At 51.4% G+C, this 20,393-nt stretch overlaps 1 protein-coding gene across 6 annotated transcripts; it reads left to right on the forward strand.

Moving 5' to 3' along the window:
• Nucleotides 1-478: 478 nt before the first annotated feature.
• Nucleotides 479-14,816, forward strand: KCNA2 (potassium voltage-gated channel subfamily A member 2). Of its 6 annotated transcripts, none has more exons than XM_023641439.2 (3): nt 479-584; nt 2,685-3,023; nt 3,468-14,816. In XM_023641439.2, the coding sequence occupies exon 3, from the start codon at nt 3,631-3,633 to the stop codon at nt 5,128-5,130; it is 1,500 nt and encodes a 499-aa protein (XP_023497207.1). In that variant the 5' UTR covers nt 479-584; nt 2,685-3,023; nt 3,468-3,630; the 3' UTR covers nt 5,131-14,816. The 6 variants fall into 6 exon arrangements, with proteins under 6 accessions (XP_023497207.1, XP_023497205.1, XP_023497202.1 ...); XM_023641437.2 differs by having other exon boundaries at nt 558-868; XM_023641434.2 differs by lacking the exon at nt 479-584 and adding an exon at nt 948-1,188.
• Nucleotides 14,817-20,393: the final 5,577 nt, after the last annotated feature.

A 20,393-nucleotide genomic window follows, 5' to 3' on the forward strand; every position in this document is an offset into this window, starting at 1 on the left:
GAAATGCCGGAATCCCACAGAGCTGGACCTTGTGGGCTCTGAGAGCTTCCATCACAAGCCACAGGCCTGGAGAGGAGTGTTGTCCGACAAGAAGGGCCCAGCAGGAGTCTCCCCAGGACTGGAGACCCTCTGCATCCAGGGCTCCTGTCTGCTGCAGTCTAGGCTCAAGGAACCACTATTTGGAACGATCCAAGAGCACCCTGGACCCTCTCAGATCCACCATCTGAGCAGAGGGCCGGCTGGGCGTCCCACACACATTCTTCCAGAAGCGAAGGTCATCCTGCTCTGCCCACCCCAGGGTGCCATGAGCTGCACTCCCAGTTTCAGAGCCCCTGGGCCAGCTGGCTTTGTAAGGGCTGTGAGGGGTCCCCTTTTGCGGGTAGCTGGGCCTTGCTAGGGCAGCTGCACGTCCCCTAGCCTTTCCAGCCTGGGCCATGGGGGCAGGGAGGCGAGAGAGAGGGTCGGTCCGGCAGTTCTGCTTGTTCCTGCGGCTCCTCCTGGTGGGGGCGAATACAGCAGCGAGTTTCTGCCACACGGCGGCCCACACCTGCTGCATTCCCCTGCGAAGCCAAAGCTTTGGCTGGGTAAGAGGGAGATGAGGAGAGAGAGCTGGAGGAGGGAGCGAGGCTGCGCGAGAGGGCCAGGAGGGGGGTCTGCAGATTCTGTCTGGCAGCATCATAGTAATGGCAACACATCTCCCTTGGGGCTGGATCTCTCCTCGGGCCTAGGATACCTGCTATTGATTGTTTCCTCCTTGCCTAGTTCCTTATGTTGGCAGGAGCCTGTCATGACTGATCCTCAACTTCTGCCCCTCGTTCCCCAGCCCCGGCAGCACCCAGCTGAGCTCTCCACGAAGTTCTGGTTAAAAGTAAGCTGGGCTCTGCCAAAGAACGGGGTGTTTTCCTCGTGGGTAGGGGGCCGAGGCCCAGGGGCCCAACTAAGAGGCCAGCTCGGTGGTGGCGGCGCGGCGAGCCTCGCCGGCTCTGGTCCCCGCCGGCCCCTTTAATTCGAGTTCGCTGCCGGGCCAGGTGCGGCGCTGCGTGGCGCGGTGCGGCTGCGGGCGGCGGCCGGGCGCTCGGTACGCGCCGCCCGCGGGACTGCAGAGCGGGCTCCCGGCTGGCCGCCCGCACCCCGCCACCGCTTGCGGTCGCCCAGAAACATGGAGGCTGCGGGTGCCCATCAGGAAGGGTAAATCGGTGTCGGGGCGTTCAGCTGCGCGTGCTGCTTTCCCTGCCCCGGCGCCCAAAGGGGCTGCGGGGCACCCGGCGGCGCAGCCTGCCGCGCGGCGGGCTCGGGCTGAGTCTGGAGCGGGCGAGCCTGTGCGGACCACGGCTGCCTGGCTGGACCTGGGAGGGCGAGGGGGGGCTGGCGCTCTGTCGAAGACGAGGGCACGGAATGGGCTCAGGGACCCTCTGTGCTGTGCGTGGCGCGGGGCGGAGGGCGCAGAGAGGAGCTGGCTGGTGATGGGAAGTGCAGCTGACAGCATAACCATGTCTGGTAAATCGCACCGGTTGGTAGGACCCGAATCCCTTGGGACGGCCGGGCTGCCTTCCCGTCTCCGACTGGGAATAAACACGGCTTTGCGGCAGAGAGGGGCTTTTCCGCTTCCCTGGGGCCGTGGGCTGCCAGGGAGCCCCCGCGCTTAGGAGAAAGCTGAGATCTGAGGCAGCAGCCTACTCCCCACCCCCAGAGTTCAGGCTCCAGTGTTTCCGGGTGGAGATGGAGCCTCGGTGGTCCCTCGGCTGGACCCTAGGGGCAAAAGAGGTGGGCTGCGCTCTGGCCCGCAGCGAAACCCCAGTGGACCGGGCAGGAGCGGGTTAAGGTGGCGCTCGCGGCTGCGGCCAGCTGATGGGTCTAGTCCGCCGGCGCCGAGCCGAGCACGGAGCGCGCCCGCCGGAATCCCAGCCGGAGCCCGGGAAGATGGGGAGAGGGCCCAGACCCCTCCCCGCCCTGGGGCTGGCGGGATTGGGCCGGCAGGGGGCCAGCCCGGAAGCCGGCTTTCTCCAGGCTCCCCCTCTCGCTGCTGCCAAGCCGCCTTGTAGCCAGGCTGGCTGAGCGTTCGTTCTGCGCTCCCTGCAGAGGAGATGTGAGGAATTTTCTCTTGGGGAGAAATCGGGGGTCGAGCGCTTGCCCAGTTCAAATGCCACCCCACTCAGAGGGAAGCCTGCAGCCTAGGGATCCCCGAGGGAGAGTAAGTCCTGGGGCCAAGCCAGCCAGCTTTTGTAGAGTCGACCTTTCTGTGTGAGCAGTCTCCCTACATGAGCTCTGGAGGAATGTGTGCTGGGGAGATGGGGAGGTTGCCTTCCTCCTTCAGGACCCTGCCGGGTCAGAGCTTGTAGCCAGGCTGCAGTGCAGGAAGCCCTCCCCTTGGGAGACCTGCACCCTGACCTGGGGGTGGGAGGACTTTGCCCAGAGTCCCTCCTGATGGCTGCTGAGGACCGACGGTTGGGTATCTGGCTCTGGAGGAGACAGGCCCAGCCAAGCCTGAAGGCTTGTTTCCTGGGAGAAAATGCTTTCAGCTGATGGAAACCTGCCCAGAGGAGGCTGGGAGGCTGAGGGGTGGTTCTTAGGTGTGACACTAGAATGGAAGATGGGCCTGGAAGGGAAGTTCCAGAGCCCTCTTAACTCTTGGCACCAGCTGCCCGAAAGCCCTGGTTCCACCTTGCTGCTGCTGTTTTTTCCAGGCAACGTCGCTCCTCCTGAGGACAGCCAGGAGGACTCTGGCTTTTGCTGAGCTTTGCATCTTGCCTTCTTCCTTCCAAAGTCTCCAGACCCAAGCTCGTCCGTCCTCAAGTCCTGTGTGCCCCTGGCCAGGCACGCCGCTGCCCCTCCAGCCCAGCCCAGCCCTGGAGCTCGCCTCCGGGACCCAGAGCCTGCCCTCCTGCCCAGAATGACTCACCATTATTTCTAGCTCAAGTGAGAAGACGTGATGGGGAGTCAGGCAGCCTGTTTGTGTATCTAGGATTCCCGCAGCATCTGATCAGCTCTGCAAGGAAGAGAGCTTCAGATTCCTGCTTTGCCAGGTAAATAAATCTATTATTTAATAACAGCCATGTGTAGAGTCATGGGGTGGGTGCAGTGAGGGAGACCCAGGCCCAATATGCGCCACTATGAATGCCTCCCAGGGTGCGGGTATCTGCAAGACATTAGTTCAGTGCCTGGGGGAGGGCTCTCTTCCAGCCTCTAGTATGGGGTTATGCTCCATGAGGCCTGTTTGGTACAGAGTGGGGGCCTGTACCAGACACCTTCCCCCAGGGCAGGGCAATTCCAGAGCTTTCTTGAGAAACTGTCACCTGCTCCCCTCTGATCCCCAGCCAGGTTATGAGGTGAAAGTAAATTTTGTTTTTTGGTGGTGGTGGTGGTGATGTTTCTGAACTCAGCTGAGAGATGGGAGACAAGAAATGGCAATCCAGGTCAGGCTGCCAATGCCAAGTGGTCTCATGTCCTTAACTGCCTCTGTCTTTCAGCCAAGCGAGGCTGTCTCTCTGGTTCTCAGAGAGCCCTCGGGGCTCTCCTGCAGGAGCGCAGGCCAATGCTTCTGTGCTTTCTGGGGCCCTAAGCAGCACCCTGAGCTCCCTGCCGCCTGGCAGCTGGAAGGCCTAGCGTGAGGCGCTTCTCTCAGTCCCAATTATGACAGTGGCCACCGGAGACCCAGCGGATGAGGCTGCCGCCCTCCCTGGGCACCCGCAGGACACCTATGACCCAGAGGCAGACCACGAGTGCTGTGAGAGGGTGGTGATCAACATCTCAGGGCTGCGGTTTGAGACCCAGCTAAAGACTTTAGCCCAGTTTCCAGAGACCCTCTTAGGGGACCCAAAGAAGCGGATGAGGTACTTTGACCCCCTCCGGAATGAGTACTTTTTCGATCGGAACCGCCCTAGCTTCGATGCCATTTTGTACTACTACCAGTCTGGGGGCCGGCTGAGGCGACCTGTGAACGTGCCCTTAGATATATTCTCTGAAGAAATTCGGTTTTATGAGCTGGGAGAAGAAGCGATGGAGATGTTTCGGGAAGATGAAGGCTACATCAAAGAGGAAGAGCGGCCTCTGCCCGAAAATGAGTTTCAGAGACAGGTGTGGCTTCTCTTTGAATACCCAGAGAGCTCAGGGCCTGCCAGGATTATAGCTATTGTCTCTGTCATGGTGATCTTGATCTCAATCGTCAGCTTCTGCCTGGAGACGTTGCCTATATTCCGGGATGAGAATGAAGACATGCACGGTGGTGGAGTGACCTTCCACACTTATTCCAACAGCACCATTGGGTACCAGCAGTCGACATCTTTCACTGACCCCTTCTTCATTGTAGAGACCCTCTGCATCATCTGGTTCTCCTTTGAATTCTTGGTGAGGTTCTTTGCCTGTCCCAGCAAAGCCGGCTTCTTCACCAACATCATGAACATCATTGACATCGTGGCCATCATCCCCTACTTCATCACCCTGGGGACAGAGCTGGCTGAGAAGCCAGAGGATGCCCAGCAGGGCCAGCAGGCCATGTCGCTGGCCATCCTCCGTGTCATCCGCTTGGTAAGAGTCTTTAGGATTTTCAAGTTGTCCAGACACTCCAAAGGTCTCCAGATTCTAGGTCAGACCCTCAAAGCCAGCATGAGAGAATTGGGCCTCCTGATCTTCTTCCTCTTCATCGGGGTCATCCTTTTCTCTAGTGCTGTCTATTTCGCAGAGGCCGATGAGCGAGATTCCCAGTTCCCCAGCATCCCAGATGCCTTCTGGTGGGCAGTCGTCTCCATGACAACTGTAGGCTATGGAGACATGGTTCCGACTACCATTGGGGGAAAGATCGTTGGCTCCCTATGTGCAATTGCAGGTGTCTTAACTATCGCCTTACCGGTCCCCGTCATAGTGTCCAATTTCAACTACTTCTACCACCGGGAGACAGAGGGAGAGGAACAGGCCCAGTACTTGCAAGTGACGAGCTGTCCAAAGATCCCATCCTCCCCCGACCTAAAGAAAAGTAGAAGTGCCTCTACCATTAGTAAGTCTGATTACATGGAGATCCAGGAGGGGGTAAACAACAGTAACGAGGACTTTAGAGAGGAAAACTTGAAAACAGCCAACTGCACCTTGGCTAATACAAACTATGTGAATATTACCAAAATGTTAACTGATGTCTGATTGAAACCTAATAACATACCCCCAGCTCAATGGAACTAATGCAGATATTGCATAATAGCCTGCATTGTAGTCAGTGTGTTCTACAGTGTGTATCTGGTTCTGCATGGAAAGCAATAGTTGTGCAAGTGACTTTTGATCTTTTGATTTTTGATTTAGAACACAGAATATCTATCCATGGCTTTCATGCAAATCTTTGTCACTGGCTTAGGGGTTTCCAAAGATGGGAGTCACCTATGGAGCCAGGATTTCAGAAAGATGCATTGAGACCACCTCATATCAAATACATAACCCACCACATCCGTGCCACCTTCCCTTCCTCAGTAAATGCACACAGCATCTGGGAGATGCACCCCCTACCCTCCCACCCCCAACCCCATTTGAGTCCACCTCCCCCTTAACAGAGGAAAACCATGGTGGCTTAGCTTTAAAGCTCTGGTAATTATTCAAAAGGTCATTCCCATTTTTTGCATTGAAAAGAACACACAGTCCTGTGTGTTGGAATCACTTTCTGTGTCACAGGCTAGGGTTTGTGAATTGCTGTTGCCAAGTAGATGCTCCGAAGGCTTCTGTTTCATAACGGAAAATGCTGCATTTGGTTTTTTCTCTGCAGTGTCGATGTGAGGGAAGCCCGGGGAGGGACAGTTAGTATGACCAAATGTGAATTGTCAAGTTTCACATTCGCTCCCTTAGGCCTACGGGACGAAGCTCACAAAACAAGGGACCTCTCAGCTTCAGATCTCACCATTTTTGCAGACTTCAAGGTCACCAAAACACATCTTATTTCTTTGTTACACTGGAGTTTGCAGACATCTACTTTTCTATGCTGTGGCCCAGCTACACTGACACTGCAGTGAAATTTTCCCGTGATGTGATAGAGATGCATGGGTGTTTGTTGCATGAATCTCAATATTTAAAACACAGGAGATGACCTCTTTTCTTAGTAGCCTACACAGTATTCATATTTAGAGTATTAATAGCCTAGGAAAGGCATTGAACTAGGGTTTCTTTTCCCCCATCGGAAGACAAAAGCCCTCAATCAGGAGAAAAAATAGACTATTTGGAATGGGGAACCAAAACTTCTGGCCCCCTAGCCCAGCCCTTTCCTGTTCTTCCAAATGGGGGCACAGACCTCTGCAAAGCCAGGAGAGTGAGCAGGGAAGGCAGCGTCTGAACACCTCACATGACTGCACCTTAGGAATTAACCTAGTCATGGGCATGACTGTACAGTTGACCAGGGCCTCTGGCCCTGAGGACAGGTGGATCTGTGGATCCAGTGTACATAATATATATCGAGTATCTCTTTCACGAGTTCCTCTACCTAGTTAGCTATAGAAAAAATTGCATTTGAACCTTGTATAAGCTTATGCAATATTTTTAACACAGGGCAATTTATGCATGTGTTTGACTATGTGCACTAGAGTATATGTATATATACATATACACACACATATGTGTGCGTATATGTATATATGCACACACACACACACACACACACACATATATATATATTCATTCTCTGGAGTTCAGGTCAGGAGCAAATCCACTCCTTGGTGGGTTGGTTGTCTAAGAGGCCTGATGGGTTAATTTATCTCATTGGTAACCCCACTGGGCCTGGGTTTGCTACCATTGCCTCAGACACTCCGGTCTTCATGGATTCTTAGACGTTAGAATTGTCTCTCTGCCCTCCATGTGCTGCAGCTTCAGTTTCCCACAGCTGAAGCTTGTCTTACTGAGTGCACAAGGGCCCTCTGGCCCTCACAGCTCCAGCTGTCCTGGGTCAGACCCACCCCAGGCCTCCTCTCTACAGTCCATCGTGTTAATCATCTCCATTCGCATCTTTCCCCCCAACTTTGGTTTTTATTGTTATATGGCTCTGCACCAGTCACTTTCATGAACCTTTCCCTAAAGAGCCAGAATGGATTGCCTGCTTTGAAACCAAGGATACCAAGGAGGAAAGCTTCTGGGGACCCAATTCCACAGGTCTGGACTTAAAGGGAGCCTCCTCTATGTGGAAACTTCTAAAGTCCAGGAGCAAGGGATGGAGTCCCTAGGTGAGCCACAGGCGTCATTTTGATTGCCAGGCTCAAACTCTCTCCCCGTTAAACTGGCCATCAGAGCTGCTTAACAAACCAAAGGATGGGTCTAGAATCGTTCCCACCCCCAGAACAGGTTGAGAGTGAATGAGCCCTGCATAGCCTAAAGGTGGGCTTCAGGCTGGCCTGGGAATGGCTTAAATGGGGGAAGCTTTTGCCTCACAGACTGGGCTTCTTTGCCTTTCAACATAATGGCTTAAATTTCCCAAACACAGTGAGTTGTGTGGTCAGGCTGCCCAGTTGTGGCTCCAGCCCTAGCCTCACTGTTGGCTATTTAGCACCTGCAGTTACCTTGGGGGGTGGGGCACCAGCTCAGGGTGCTAGGCCCAGGGTGCTCATTAGTTCTTGGTCACCCACATCCCCAGGTATCTGCAGGGCTCCCCATGCCCAGCACAAAGCCTCTGTGCTTCTCCTCCTCTTCTTCATGGCAGATGGTGCTGAATTTCCAAGACATGGGGTGGGAGGGACACAGACCTTGGGAAAAGAGATGGTAAAACCACCCATACCTAAGGCCTGGGTCAGGGGGTAGATATTTTATCCCAGTGTCCTTGACCGGGGACTATAAAATCTTCACACACACAGGCACACATGCCTGCACGCCCATCACAAAATAGACAGATTACACTGTTGCCATATGCAAATACAGAACATGCAGCACATATGCAAAATACACAGATACCAAATTAATAAATAGGGCATACACCGAAGATATCTGGTTATACCTAAATCCAAAATATGCACATTTAGCACAGACATCAAATGTACTTACCAATACAGAACCTACAGAAAAGGCCTACATTCACCGTGTACAAAGATACAACCTGCAATCAGATGCAAAATACATGAAAACTACATGAACACAATGGGTATGCGTACAAAAATACACAAAGGATACTTTCCTATTGTTTCTTCACACAAAATACACACAAACTCAGTTTATATACACAGTGCATTCACTCTTATGAGGCACACAAAATACAGAACACACACCCAAGAATATACACACTTAATACACACGAAATGCATACATATACACAGATCCATTGCTCTGCCCCAAAGCTATAAATTAATAGGCACAAACAAAAGATCAGACTTAATCACCTTTCCCTAGCCTGCGTCTATACCCCTCATTATCCTTCAAGAAGTCTCTTCCTCCAACTCTTTTCTCTCTCACTCATCCCCAGATTTCAGAGAAGTAACCCTCAAAGTTTAAAGCAGAAAGATGGGCCACCATTGCTGAGCAGGTCTCTGATTAAGACTAGGAATCTTATGGGGTTTCTACCTATTTACCTTCTTCCCACCAGAAACCCGGGTGCAGAGTGTGCAAAGACCTGGGATGGCTGGAGGCCTGGTAATATACACCTCCTTGCCCTGCCCTTTCCTTCAAAGCAAGTCTGCACAGACAACCTGATAGCCCAGGCTCCCTGCTCCCAACCCCTGGGATCTCTGGATTCAGCCTCATTCTCTTGACAGCAATGGTGGCTCAAGAAACTGCAGGGTCCTGGGCCCAGAATCAGAGTAAAAATGCCCCAAACATTCTCTCAGTCCACAGAACTTATTGCCCCTCCATCCCCAGTGGCTTTGTCAGGGGTGGGTCAGAAAGTCAAGACCATATATAGATTTGTCTCTTAAGATGAGCCACCTTTACTTGCTTGTGGCATCTCACTTGCTCTTGGGCATTAGCCCAGTGCGGTCAACTCTTGAGTCCCCTCTATGGGTGTTCAATCTTGGCATACTCTGATAGGGTACCACCTGGATGCCCTGCCTCCCATCCAACTGCGCCTTGAGGAAATGCACACCAATTCAGCTCAAGTGAAACGTGATTAAGGACCTAAACCTAATGCTACGCAAGCAAACTACAGTTTTTTAGAGGGCCTGGTTTTTATCCTATATTCTAAGGCCAGATTTAAATGCTTGGTAAGATTGCCCACTGTTTGAGATTATCCATGGAGCTGGTTCTTCCCGCTTGTAAGACTAGCTGAGAGCTGGGTGTGTTTTGGCAAAAGCTTCACCTCAAGTGGAAGTTGGGAGTTGAAGTCAGGCATAAGGTCAGGCATCATGGCCTCTACTCCTGCTGCTGTCCCAGATGTGTCGCACCCTTCCCTCCCAATGATGGTCACAGCTCTCGATCTCCACCAAGGAAGCAACAACAGCAGAGAATGGACGCGTGGGTCCAAACTTGTGCATTTAGTACAGCATACTGGGCCTTTTGAGTGTTTCCAAGTCAAGATACCAGTTTTCCCTTCAGCTTCAGCAGGTGCCTCCATGGGCTCAAACTTTCAAGAAACTTGGAGTTTTCAGGCAGCTGAAGAGAAAGAGGTCCAGGAAAGGTAGGGAGGTTGTCACGATGAGAGGGTAACTACGTTGGTCAAATTTCAGAGTAAACTTTTCAGGAGCCAAAATTTAATTAAGGGCATAATTAAGGCTCTGTGCTTCCTGAAACTTATGTGATGTTGGACATACTCTCTTCCTTCCTCTCTGCTTCCTTCTGTCCCTCTCAGCTGGGCTCCTGAGGATGGGGTAGGCATGTCACCAGGAGGTCAGCCTTTTAAAAAGGGCCCTAAGGGAGTGTGCCTCCAGACTCCGTTGGCCTACTGTGGAAAGGGCTCCCATGAAAGTAAGCATTGTTGGCTAAGGCCCCCAGCCTGGGTGCTCGTGTGGCTGCCCCACGTTGGGAGGGCTGCAGGACTAGCTTGTCCTAGCTGCTCTCTCTGGATCTCTCACTCCATTGTAGTGAGGTCTTTGGCCAAATTACTTCCTTGTGGTCAGCCATAAAGTGCCAACCCATGTTGAGAAAGGAGAGTGCCCTCTGAAGGTTCTCAGGCTGGGAGTTCAGCACTGCTCACAGTAGTGGAGAAGAGAAGTGGAGGCTGACTTCCCCCAAAGGAAACTGTAGGACAGTTTGCAAATTGCACTTGAAGGTGGCATCATAACCCCTACGGCAGGCAGGAGGAGCACAGTGCTTTGAATTGTTTACCCAGGAGTGGGGATGGTGAGCCCTGCTCCAGCTCTGGCTCCCCTGGGTCATTGTCCTAACAGCGTCCATCTGGGTGATGGCTGCTGGTCTAAGACGACAGGTCCATGTAGACTGTAATGTCTACGGTACTCCTTGGCTACACAGTGGAGGTTCCCTCAGCTTTGGCAAAGTGTCCGTTGCCAGGTTTGAACTCATGACCTTACCCTCATTAACATCGTTAGCCACCTGAGCCAGCTAGCAGGGAGGTGTCTCAATGGCTATTGTGACCATAATCCGTAGCCTCAGACTTGGGCCTTGTGGAGATCAGCCCTTTTCCCCCATCAAATCGGTAAGTGGAGTGGAGGTGAGGGATCCCCTGCAAACTGGGATGGGTCTCTTCCTCAAATTAATCTGGTTCACTTTTCCCTTCTATCTGCTTCCTTTCCCACCAAAGCTCAGCTCCATTTCTCATAGTTTGTCTGAATATTTTTAAAGAGGAAAAGTGCAATAAAATAAATAGTGACTGTTTTCTTTAGCAATAGCTACTTCAAATTCTTGTTCTCAGGACTGAAAAGTGATAGTACTTGGATTATCAGATAATGCCCTTGGCTTCTGGGCATTAGTTCACCCTCTCTGTAGTTCCCCTTTCTTCTCAGTGTTCTCATGACTCCTGTCCTCTGAGGCTCTGACCCTCTTTTGGAATGTAAACATATGCAGAGGTGCCATGGATGCACAAGGAAGGTCCATGAGAAAGCTTTCTTTGTCATTCTTCCCCCTTCCCCCAACCCCGTGCATCTCTCTGTCTCTTTCTGCATCTCTGTCCCTCTCTCCCTCCCGCCTCCCTCTTTTTGTCTCCTCTCACAGCATTCTCTTGCAACCTCTAGGCACTGAAATCTTGAGTTTGAGTGACCTCATGCCAGCCCATCTCGTTGACTTTTCGGTCATTCTGGCAGGGTGTAATGGAAGCCTGCAGGAAAGCGCTTACCAATAGATAAGAATAAAGCATCCTGAGCCATTACAGAAGATCATTTCCATGCACTAAAAGCCATTACTTGATCCATTTGTTTCCCTTCCTCCTCTCCCCAGGGAGATGGATGCTGGGGGAATGTGGCCTGGAGGTTTGCACCTGGGATCAGTAGCCTGGGCAGATTTGGGGACTTGCCCTCCAGCTGTCCTTCAAAATAAGCTGACTTGCTTAACCAAAGGGACTGCATGAGAGCTATGGAGGGAAGCAAGTTATTGTGGGTAGAGGTCTACAGGGATAGACAGTTGGGTGGTTAGGGCATGACATTAATGACATAAAGAGCCTACCACCCACTACAGTGTGCAGTTGCACAAATATTTGCACACATAACCAGGGGCTTCAGAAGAGTCCCCTTTCCTGGAAAAATCTGTGAGATTAAATATTCAGACTGGACAATCAGGGAAGGCTGGCACCCAGGGTCCCATTTCATTCCTTTCCAGTCTACCTTGCTCTGTACACATGTGTACAGCAAAACCTGTTAACTGACGGGGAAATCCTCAGGGAAGAGAGCATCCTGATTGCTTTACAATTCTAGTTATTTGAGTGGGAATGGGAAAAACATGTTTTGGTCCAACCTTTGTTATTGAAAAAAATTATTTCTTAAGTAGGTTAGTATAAACTTTCCTGCCTTTGTAAGTAGAGTGTTTGAAGATGACAGAAGACCTTGCAATGCTCAGGGTCAACATTCTAAACCTCAGTGTTCACTGTACGGAAGTGTAGATGGGGAAGACCAAAGAGATAAGCTGAATGTACACTGCTTGCAAGACATACCGGGAAGGTGGCCATTTGGGCACATCCTGGTGTATCAGATAATGCCCTTGCCTCTTTCTACTGAAAGTATAGTAAGAAAACATAATTCTCATTAATCAAGGTTTTGGTTAATTGGTCCTTAGTTACAGAGGTTTTCCATATATACATATATCTGTGTATATAGATGTATAGTATATGTATATATGTATACCATTGTTTCAAAAATTATACAATTATACAGTGACCGATCCTTTTAGCTTCACTAATGTGGAGTAAATTTGGCAGTCCAGGAAATAAACTGCATTTATTTGAATTTTTAAAATGGCCTTCCTTTGCATTCTTACCACTTCTCCAGTTCTGCTCTTTTTCTGTTGTGGAGGGGCCTCTCGAGAAGGCAGTTCTTTTATAACAAAAGATCAGGCGCCAGATCTTTCCCTTCCCTCCCAGGTGGCTGCCTGACTCAGGGATAAAAGGAAAGTCTGATCTAAGGGCAGGTGCTTTCTTCTTTGTTCTGTCTGCCCTGGTTGGCTGTAACCTCATCACTGAGGACCGGAAAAGTTATGCCAAACTTTGTAGCTCTGGGGGGGGTGGAAAGCTCCAAGACCTGGCAAAGGACTGATCTGTTTAGCATTGTCTTTGTCATCAGTGGTGCCCTAGCCTTGAATTCATGAGATCTGAAAGTAACATTTTTAATGAAGAACTAAAGAACATCTCTGCCCCATGGACGGTGAGATGTGTGACAACCCATGGAACTAACAAACCCATCCTGTTGTTCTGAGCAGATCTAGGTTGCAGATGTGGGCAGCAGAGCAGCTATAATTCAGTTGCCTCTTTGGAGAAACAGCTGGGTCCGAGCTGAACCATGCTATCATTCTCCATCTTACCTGGCAATGTGTTAGACCCATGGGAGATAGTTTCAGCCTCACCTCCTGCATGACTGTGTGCACTCTACCTGGATGGGGGCAGGAGGGATTCCTCACTGGTATCTGGGGCAATTGAGGTGGTACAGGGGTGCCTTCCATCTCCCAACACTCCTCCCATCTGGCCAAGCTGGCCGTGGTCAGATAGTAGAAGCCCATAACCCAGCCTTAGCATGACCAGCTGGTGAACTGGGGCCATTGAGGCAGTCTGTCTGAATGGCCACTTCTTACACTGCATGAACCTCAGCGTGGAAATGGATGTAACTTTCTGTGCTCCTCTGCACTCCTAAAATAGTCAGACATGCTCCAGATGAGCTTGCAGCTGAGAACTCCCTGAATCATTCCACTGACGATGCACAGGGCAGGTGTGATTACATAATAATGTGGACAGCTGCTGCAACATCCAGATAACTGAGGGCAGTGTAGGTGTGACTGTGGAGTAGGACCTTCGGGAGCTACCCAGAGGACTCAGTCCAGTGTCTCTTTTCGGTCTTTGTGAGAGGCCTGTAAGCCCTGCTTCTCCTTGGAAATGATTCCCGAGACACTGACTGCCTTGTTGTTATGAGCGCATAAACACTCTGGGCTGCTAGAGAAAGCGAGAGGAGGAGCTGGGAGGAAGAGAATATTCAGGGACTCACTTTCCTACCAAACAATTTCCAGGTCAGCTGCTGTCACGACTACCTTTTTAGCTTGTGAAGTGCAGGGAAGGACATCGAACTGCCAGGTAGGGCTGGAAAGGGGCAGGCAGCCACAGGCAAGGAAGTGGGAGAGCAAAGCAAGGGAGGTGGCCTGGCTGGCTTTGGCAAGGGTAAGCGTCAGCTCCGGAGGGTCTGAACATGCTCCGTGCCTGCCCCAGTTCTGCCTTCACGTGGGAGCCAGCGACCCAGTTTCCTTTTGTTGTCGTGCTTGGATGATTCCTTCATTTGAAGGGCCCCAGGAAGCTGGAAAGTCCCATGATCAAGCTCCAGCCTGCTGAGCAAACAATGCCCTGGCCAAATTGGCCTCTGCCTGGGTTTCTGCATCCCTGCACCCCTCTCTCCACTAAGGGTAATCTTGAAACAGTCAGGATTCATGGTGCCAGCAATCAAGGAGGATTCTCTAGTTTTCATCAGGGATGCAGCTGTAAAGACCGCGAGTGCAGGATGCTGTTTCCTTTTCTAGACCTGTGTGCTTCTGTGCTTATATAGACTGTCTCTGGAGATTTTATATATTACACACATATATATATATATATAACGTGGAAATAGCCACTCCCTTAGGGCCATGCAGCACAGACTCTAATTAGGGTGTGCACTGGCTTCCTTGCTGCTCGTGCATGATTCCGCAGCTGCCCTCCCGTGTCCTGTCTCTAATAATTCCTGAAAACTCAAAGAGGAGAGGCAGATAAATAAGCCTCCCTGGGATCAATAGCAGAAGGAACTCCAAGGCTGATGGTAAAGCTTCGTAAGGATGATGCCGAAAGGGAACTGGGGTCTCCATGGTGATAAGAGGCTGGGGACCAATGGGAGCCAAAGGCGGAGCAGAACTTGTGGGGAAGACTCATGGGAGTTGGGAGTCCTTTAACTATTTGTTTGCTTCATGAAAATTTAGACACCAGCTGTAACTGCATTGCACAGGATGTATAGATATTATCATTCTTGCTGACATATTCTGGAAGCTTTCAGCCCCACCAACACTGCCCCGCCCAGGACTTCTGCAGCTGAGAGTTCCTGTGTCAGTAGGGTCTGATATTTGTACATAGGTTATACATATATGTGTACATACGTGCCTCAATGAACGTTGCCTGTCCACCTGATCATGGATGTACATAGACTCCATAGAGCTCCACGGTCTTTTGTAAATATCAACACAAGTAAATAAGTATATAAATATATATTACTGAGGATTTATTTTAACATCATTCTGTGTGAAATGAAAAAATAAAATAAAATTTTTGACAGACACTGATCATTTCCACCTTCTTTCTTGCCTGACTGGATTACCACCCCTACAACATGCACGTGTGCCTGCCTCACCCTCACTCCAGTTTCTGCAGCCACGAGGGCCGAGCTGGAGGCCAGGGCAGGACAGGAGAGGGCTCTCTTGGAGGTGGCAGGGTCCATCCCGGCCATATGCCCACCTGCGCTTCCTGAGAGCCCAGTGCACACGAAGCAGAGGATGCAGACGGGAGGGTGGGCGGGCGGGGCTGAGACCTCCTCCCCACTGTGTCCGTGCTTCTTGGGTCTTCTGTGGAGCTGGGGGATGTGTGGGAAGGGGGACCTAGTTTGAAGACCAAGAGCAGTCAGACCCCTGGGAGTCATTTAACTCCAGCTGCACCCACCTTTGCAGGCCCTGTTCTCAAACCACCCCCACTTCTGCCCATTCCTGATGGCGTCCTGGGCTCTGGATCAGCCATACTCTCAACGCTCAAGTGAGGAGCATTCCTACCTTGGCCTCCCCTGGAGCAGGGGCCGGCTCTCCAGCCAGGTAGCCACCGTGGCACCTCCTGGGAGAAGATCCTGATAGACACACACGCACTGCTGAGGCATTTCCATCTGATGTCCTCTGGGGGCTGATCTAGCCCATAGCCGGGCTCCTCAGCTTTCAAAAGGATCAGCAGTGGCCATAGTATGGGGAACAACAGAGAAGTCCTTGCCCTCGGCCACCAGCAAGCACATTGCAGCCCTGTCCTCCAAGTCTCTCATTAATGATCTCCAATTCTATGCTTTCCCAGTGTGCCACACTCTGCCCCAGGAAACCGACCCACTGAAGCAGCTGGTCTTCCCCTCTCCTCCCCCAGACTTCACCTTCCGAAAGATCTGTTCCGGGAGCAGGTACTGAGGTGACAAGGGAGAGGGTGATAAAGAAATGAGAACCATTTAGGACAGCTGCTGCTGCAGGCACCCATGCACAGGAGGGCATTTCCTCCAGCGTGGAGTGGGAACCATGAAGTACCCACACAAGTTCTAGATTTCTGCAGAACAGCCCCAAGCTGACTAATGGGGTGGGGCTCCTTGCCCCAAAGAAATGGGAAACGAATCAGGCTGCCGAGGCCAGGTTCCTCCCACTGGTTGCTCCTGCTGGCCATGGAACTCCTGCCTCCGAGGAGCTGAGGGGTGGGAACTGGGGACAGTTTTGTCTGGCCCTGACTGTTTAGATGTTGTTAGGTAAATATATTGAGAGGAAAAGTGGAAGAGACTAGGGAGGTGAGGAAGCTACAACATCAAGCTTCCCATTCCTCTTTCCACTTTGGGGCGGAGGGCTCAGCTAGTTCACCGTAGACCACGCACGCCACTGAGCACGCTGGACCCTTCCCTGCCTGGCTTGAGGTGCCTGCCCTGTGCCCTATCCACCGCAAAGGCTGGGACTCTGGGCTTTTCCCAGGCAGTTCCTCCCAATGAAGAGGGGTGCTAGGGAGGGTGGGATGCAAGGCAGAGAGCCCACCTAGCCTGGGGCCAATGTGGTGAGTAGGAGGAGCAAAGCTGGATTGGAATAAACAAGAATCAAAATTAACCCTAGAGGAAGAGAAAGGCTTTGGAGCCAGAGGCTTGCGTTTGGGTCCCAGCCCTGTCACTCACCAGCTCTGTGATGCTGGGCATACTATTTCTCTCTCTGGGCCATAGGTTCCTCATCTCTGTAAAAGGAACCATGATGCCTACCTTATCTTGTGGAGATTAAATGAACACTTGACACATAATGGGAGCCCAATAAAAGTCATGAATGCATCCTCTCTCTTGGATTCCCACGCCCGAAAGATCCAAGTGGGCCAGGATTCTCAGAAATCTGAGATGTGAAAGTTGAAGGCTTTTCAACCTCTTCTTGTCCAGGGGTTCTAATCTGGCCTAAGAGGTACAAGAATTGACTTCAGAGGGTCTAGAAAACTCTTGGAATTATATACAACATGCTGCGGTATGTTTTCTCTGGGGAGTGTCCACAGCTGTCCACAGCTGTCCACGGCCCCAAAAGTTAGAACCATTCATCAAACTTGGACCCCTCACCTTCTTTCCAACGCTGAGCAAGGAAAAGAGATTTCTGTGAGTCATTTTCATTTGCTTAAAAAACATTTTTGCACTTGCTGCTTAGGATGCTCTGCCCTTGTGGGTCTTCTGGCCAAGAGGGAAGAGAGAAAATCACCTGGAGTGAGTCAGTGGCCGACATAGAGCCAGTCCCAGCCCTGCTCCCAGGACACGTCTTTCCATTATCTGTGCCCTGTGCAGCAGCTGTGCCTGGGCCTCAGGCCTCGGAATCCAGACCTGAAGTTTCCCCAGGCTGGTGTAGCACAGCAGTGGGGAAAGGATCACATATTTTGAAGTGAAATTAGTGCTATTTAGGCAAGTCTGCATCTCTTTGATCCAAGGGCTGGGGCACTTCTGAACCTGACAGTCAGCTCTGATTATCCTTCTTTTTTGTTCCCTTAGGCCAGCCCCACACACCTGCCCCTCACTGAGGTCAGTAAGCAACACACCCACAAATCATTGGTTTATCAAGAAAAGATCAAGGCTCTTTGACCCTGTACCTATTCCAACCTGAACACTGGGAGGGCTCCAGGCTTAACGGTTTGTAGTGAAGTTAGGAGGAAAATCTCCCATCTGCGTGGCTTCCTGTACCGAGGAAAACCTGCCGCTCCCTGGCTCTGTTCTGAGGGAAGATTTACACTCTGTTTCGCGGATTGCTAGGGAGCCACCAACAAGCATGTGAGAAGGAAAAACCACAGCCATTCTGTTTCTCTGGCTTGGGGTACCTTCTCTCCTCCAGCCTAAACCAGACATCTTTAAGTGTCTTGTTAATCTCTGGATCCCCAGCATCTGACACAATGCCAGGCACAAAAAGTATTCGCTGAATGAATATCTACATCACATAGTCACAATGGTGGCCAACGCATTCGTGTCATTGGGACAGCAACGATATGGCCATGTTCTAGGGCCCCTTACCCTGGATCTCTCTCTGGCCCTATGAGAGACCTCTAATCTCTACTTCGGGGTCAGACTGGCCTCCAGGTTCAGGTGGTCTGAGTTACCTGAGTCAAATGGTCCACGGTCAAGGTGCCACATCTCTCCTAACACCCTGCCCCCAGCACACACTCCCAGAGAAGTTGCCTTCCAAAGCCTGCCAACCCCATACCAGCCCCAGAGCCAAACCCTTCCCATAGCCTAAGGGACTAGAGACCTAAAGGCTTCCTAAACGCTTCCAAATTCTGAGGCTGGGGAGGTCCTGGTGCCTTAGGAAATGGGGGGCCTCAGGTCAGGGTCGGGTTCCATTCCTGGCTCTACTGTGCAGTAGAGTGTGTTATCTGTGTGACCTCAGCAAGGGAGGTAACATTTCTAACTTCCGTTTTTCTGTCTCAACTTGAGATTAAAATGTCTACCTCATAGGGTTGTCATGAAGTTTTTTTTTAAGATCGTATATGTATGTGTGTGTGTGTGCGCTCACGTGCGTGTGTGTATGAGTACAAATTACCCTGTATGTGTCGGGGGCTTACTTTGTGCCAGATGCTCTGCTAAGTGCTTGACATGCCTTATGTCATTTAGTGATCAAAACAGTCCTGTGAGGTGTTGTATATTTTACAGATTAGGAAACCAAACCTCAGAGAGGTTATGTAGCTAGGCTAAGGTCGCACAGCGAGTGGGCGGCAGAGCCTTTGTGAGGCCAAAGCCCATACTCATAACAAGTATGACAATCGATAGGTGTTAGTCCTTCCACCACCACCACCTTCTTCCCTCCTGTGGCTGAGGGCACATGGATAAGTCTTACAAGAAGACAAACAAGAATTTGCCTTAAGGAGCCTTGATACCATCAAAACAGTCCACCTAGCCTGGGTGAGCTAGGACGGGAGCGGCCTCAGTCTTCCCTCTAGGCCCTGTCATCTTGAGTCCTGGGAAGCGGCCCCAGAGATCTGTGAGACAGCGAAAGGCACAACCCTGGGAAGAACTGTCTCCCTCCCCATTTCAGCCCTCGATCATCAAAGTGTCCAAGGCAGCAGGTGACAGACCTCATGCATCCAGGCCTTGGCGTGCCCAGTGTCCTTGCTCCAGCAGGGGCCAGACCTCCTAGCAACACTGTCCCACCTCTGGCCCACCCCTGCCCTACCTGCTCCTAGAGCCCCTTCAAGATGCTTCAGATGGGGGCTGTGGCTGAAGGGAGGAGCTCTCAAAGGGTGAAGTGGGGACAGACCACCCAGGAAAGATAGACACGTGCACACGCATGCACACACACACACACACACACACACACAAGCAGAGTCAGACAAATCCTCACAAAGTCCTAGGACCGGCTTTATGTTCTTAGACTAACCTCAGGCCCTAACCTTTGAAAGCTATCAAATCAAGAAAAAGAAGGGTTCCTCATGCAACGTGGGTATTGAGTAAATATGCTGGCTCAATAAATGATTCAAATACAACTGAGATGTAAGGAAGGACGCCTGTGAGCAGGCATTGCCCTGGGCAGCTTGCCCGTCTTATCTAATTTAATCCTTGCAACAACTCTGAGATCATTGTCACTATCTCAATTTTCAGATGCAGAAATTGAGGCTCAGAGGGGCAAAGTAATGGCCCCAAATCACACAGCTAATGAAAGGCAACTCCAGGACTCAGACCCAAGACAGCTGGAAGCCATCAATCCCAGTCTAGTGCCCTTGATATGACACGGTGACTGCCCTGTGAGGTCAACTGCAGCTGGGTCTTACAATGACGTTGCAGTAAGAATCACCAAGGACTCCAACTCTGTCCCCTCAACCCTCTGATCTCTGGGAGCCTCCAGGAAAATACAGGAATGAGGCGTCTCGGGGAGGAGTCCAGAAGTCTAGGGATTACAAGGTGCAATGGAATCGGATCACCCTCCTCTGGTATTTTTGTCAATGGATTCACGAGGCTGCAAGGTGTGAATGAGCAATCGCTATATTAAAAGTTCCCGAAAAAGCTTTCCTCCCTTGGGCCTCAGCTCCTGAGAGAGAGAAAGGGAGGAATCTCGGGGGTTCTGCACCCACCCCCAGCCCCCCTCTGCAGTTTGCATTGTCAGAGTTCAGGAAGTGGGAGAAGGGATTGCCTTCATGGCTGTTCTTCCTCCCCTGGGGCCCCACCCAGTCCCCTCGTTTATAAAGCAGGAGTGGGGATCAAGCATAAATGCTCTTTGCAGGGCAGCTGTGAGGATGAAGTGCAGACTGGGAGTTGCCTGGCACTTGCGCTCTGGGGGAGGAAGCACCCCAGGAGGCGAGGAGTGCCCGCTCGGCCTGCAGGTCTGTGTTGGAATCCCAGCTCTGGTTTTTGAGCTCACTGAATCCCAACTTCTCCATCGATAAAGTGAGGTGATGCTGCCCACCTTGCGGAGTTGTGGGGATAAGGGCCTCATATAAAACACTTAGCAGAGAGCCTGACAGGTACTCGCTATTTAACAAATGCTGCCGGGGGCTCGCGAATTCCCTCAATGAACACACGCAGAGCACCCGTATGAGCCTGGCACTGTGCTAGGCTCCGGGATCAGAGGCAAATAAGATGGCATCCTGTGTCAGAAATCTCACATAGTAAGACTGCCCCTCCCCTCAGAAG

The sequence above is a fragment of the Equus caballus genome, chromosome 5 (genome assembly GCF_041296265.1).
Source record: "Equus caballus isolate H_3958 breed thoroughbred chromosome 5, TB-T2T, whole genome shotgun sequence".
NCBI classification, from domain to species: Eukaryota; Metazoa; Chordata; class Mammalia; order Perissodactyla; family Equidae; genus Equus; species Equus caballus.

Coding starts and splice junctions, on each gene's coding strand:
- KCNA2 (XM_023641439.2), top strand. CDS start 3,631: ATGACAGTGGCCACCGGAGACCCAGCGGATGAGGCTGCCGCCCTCCCT.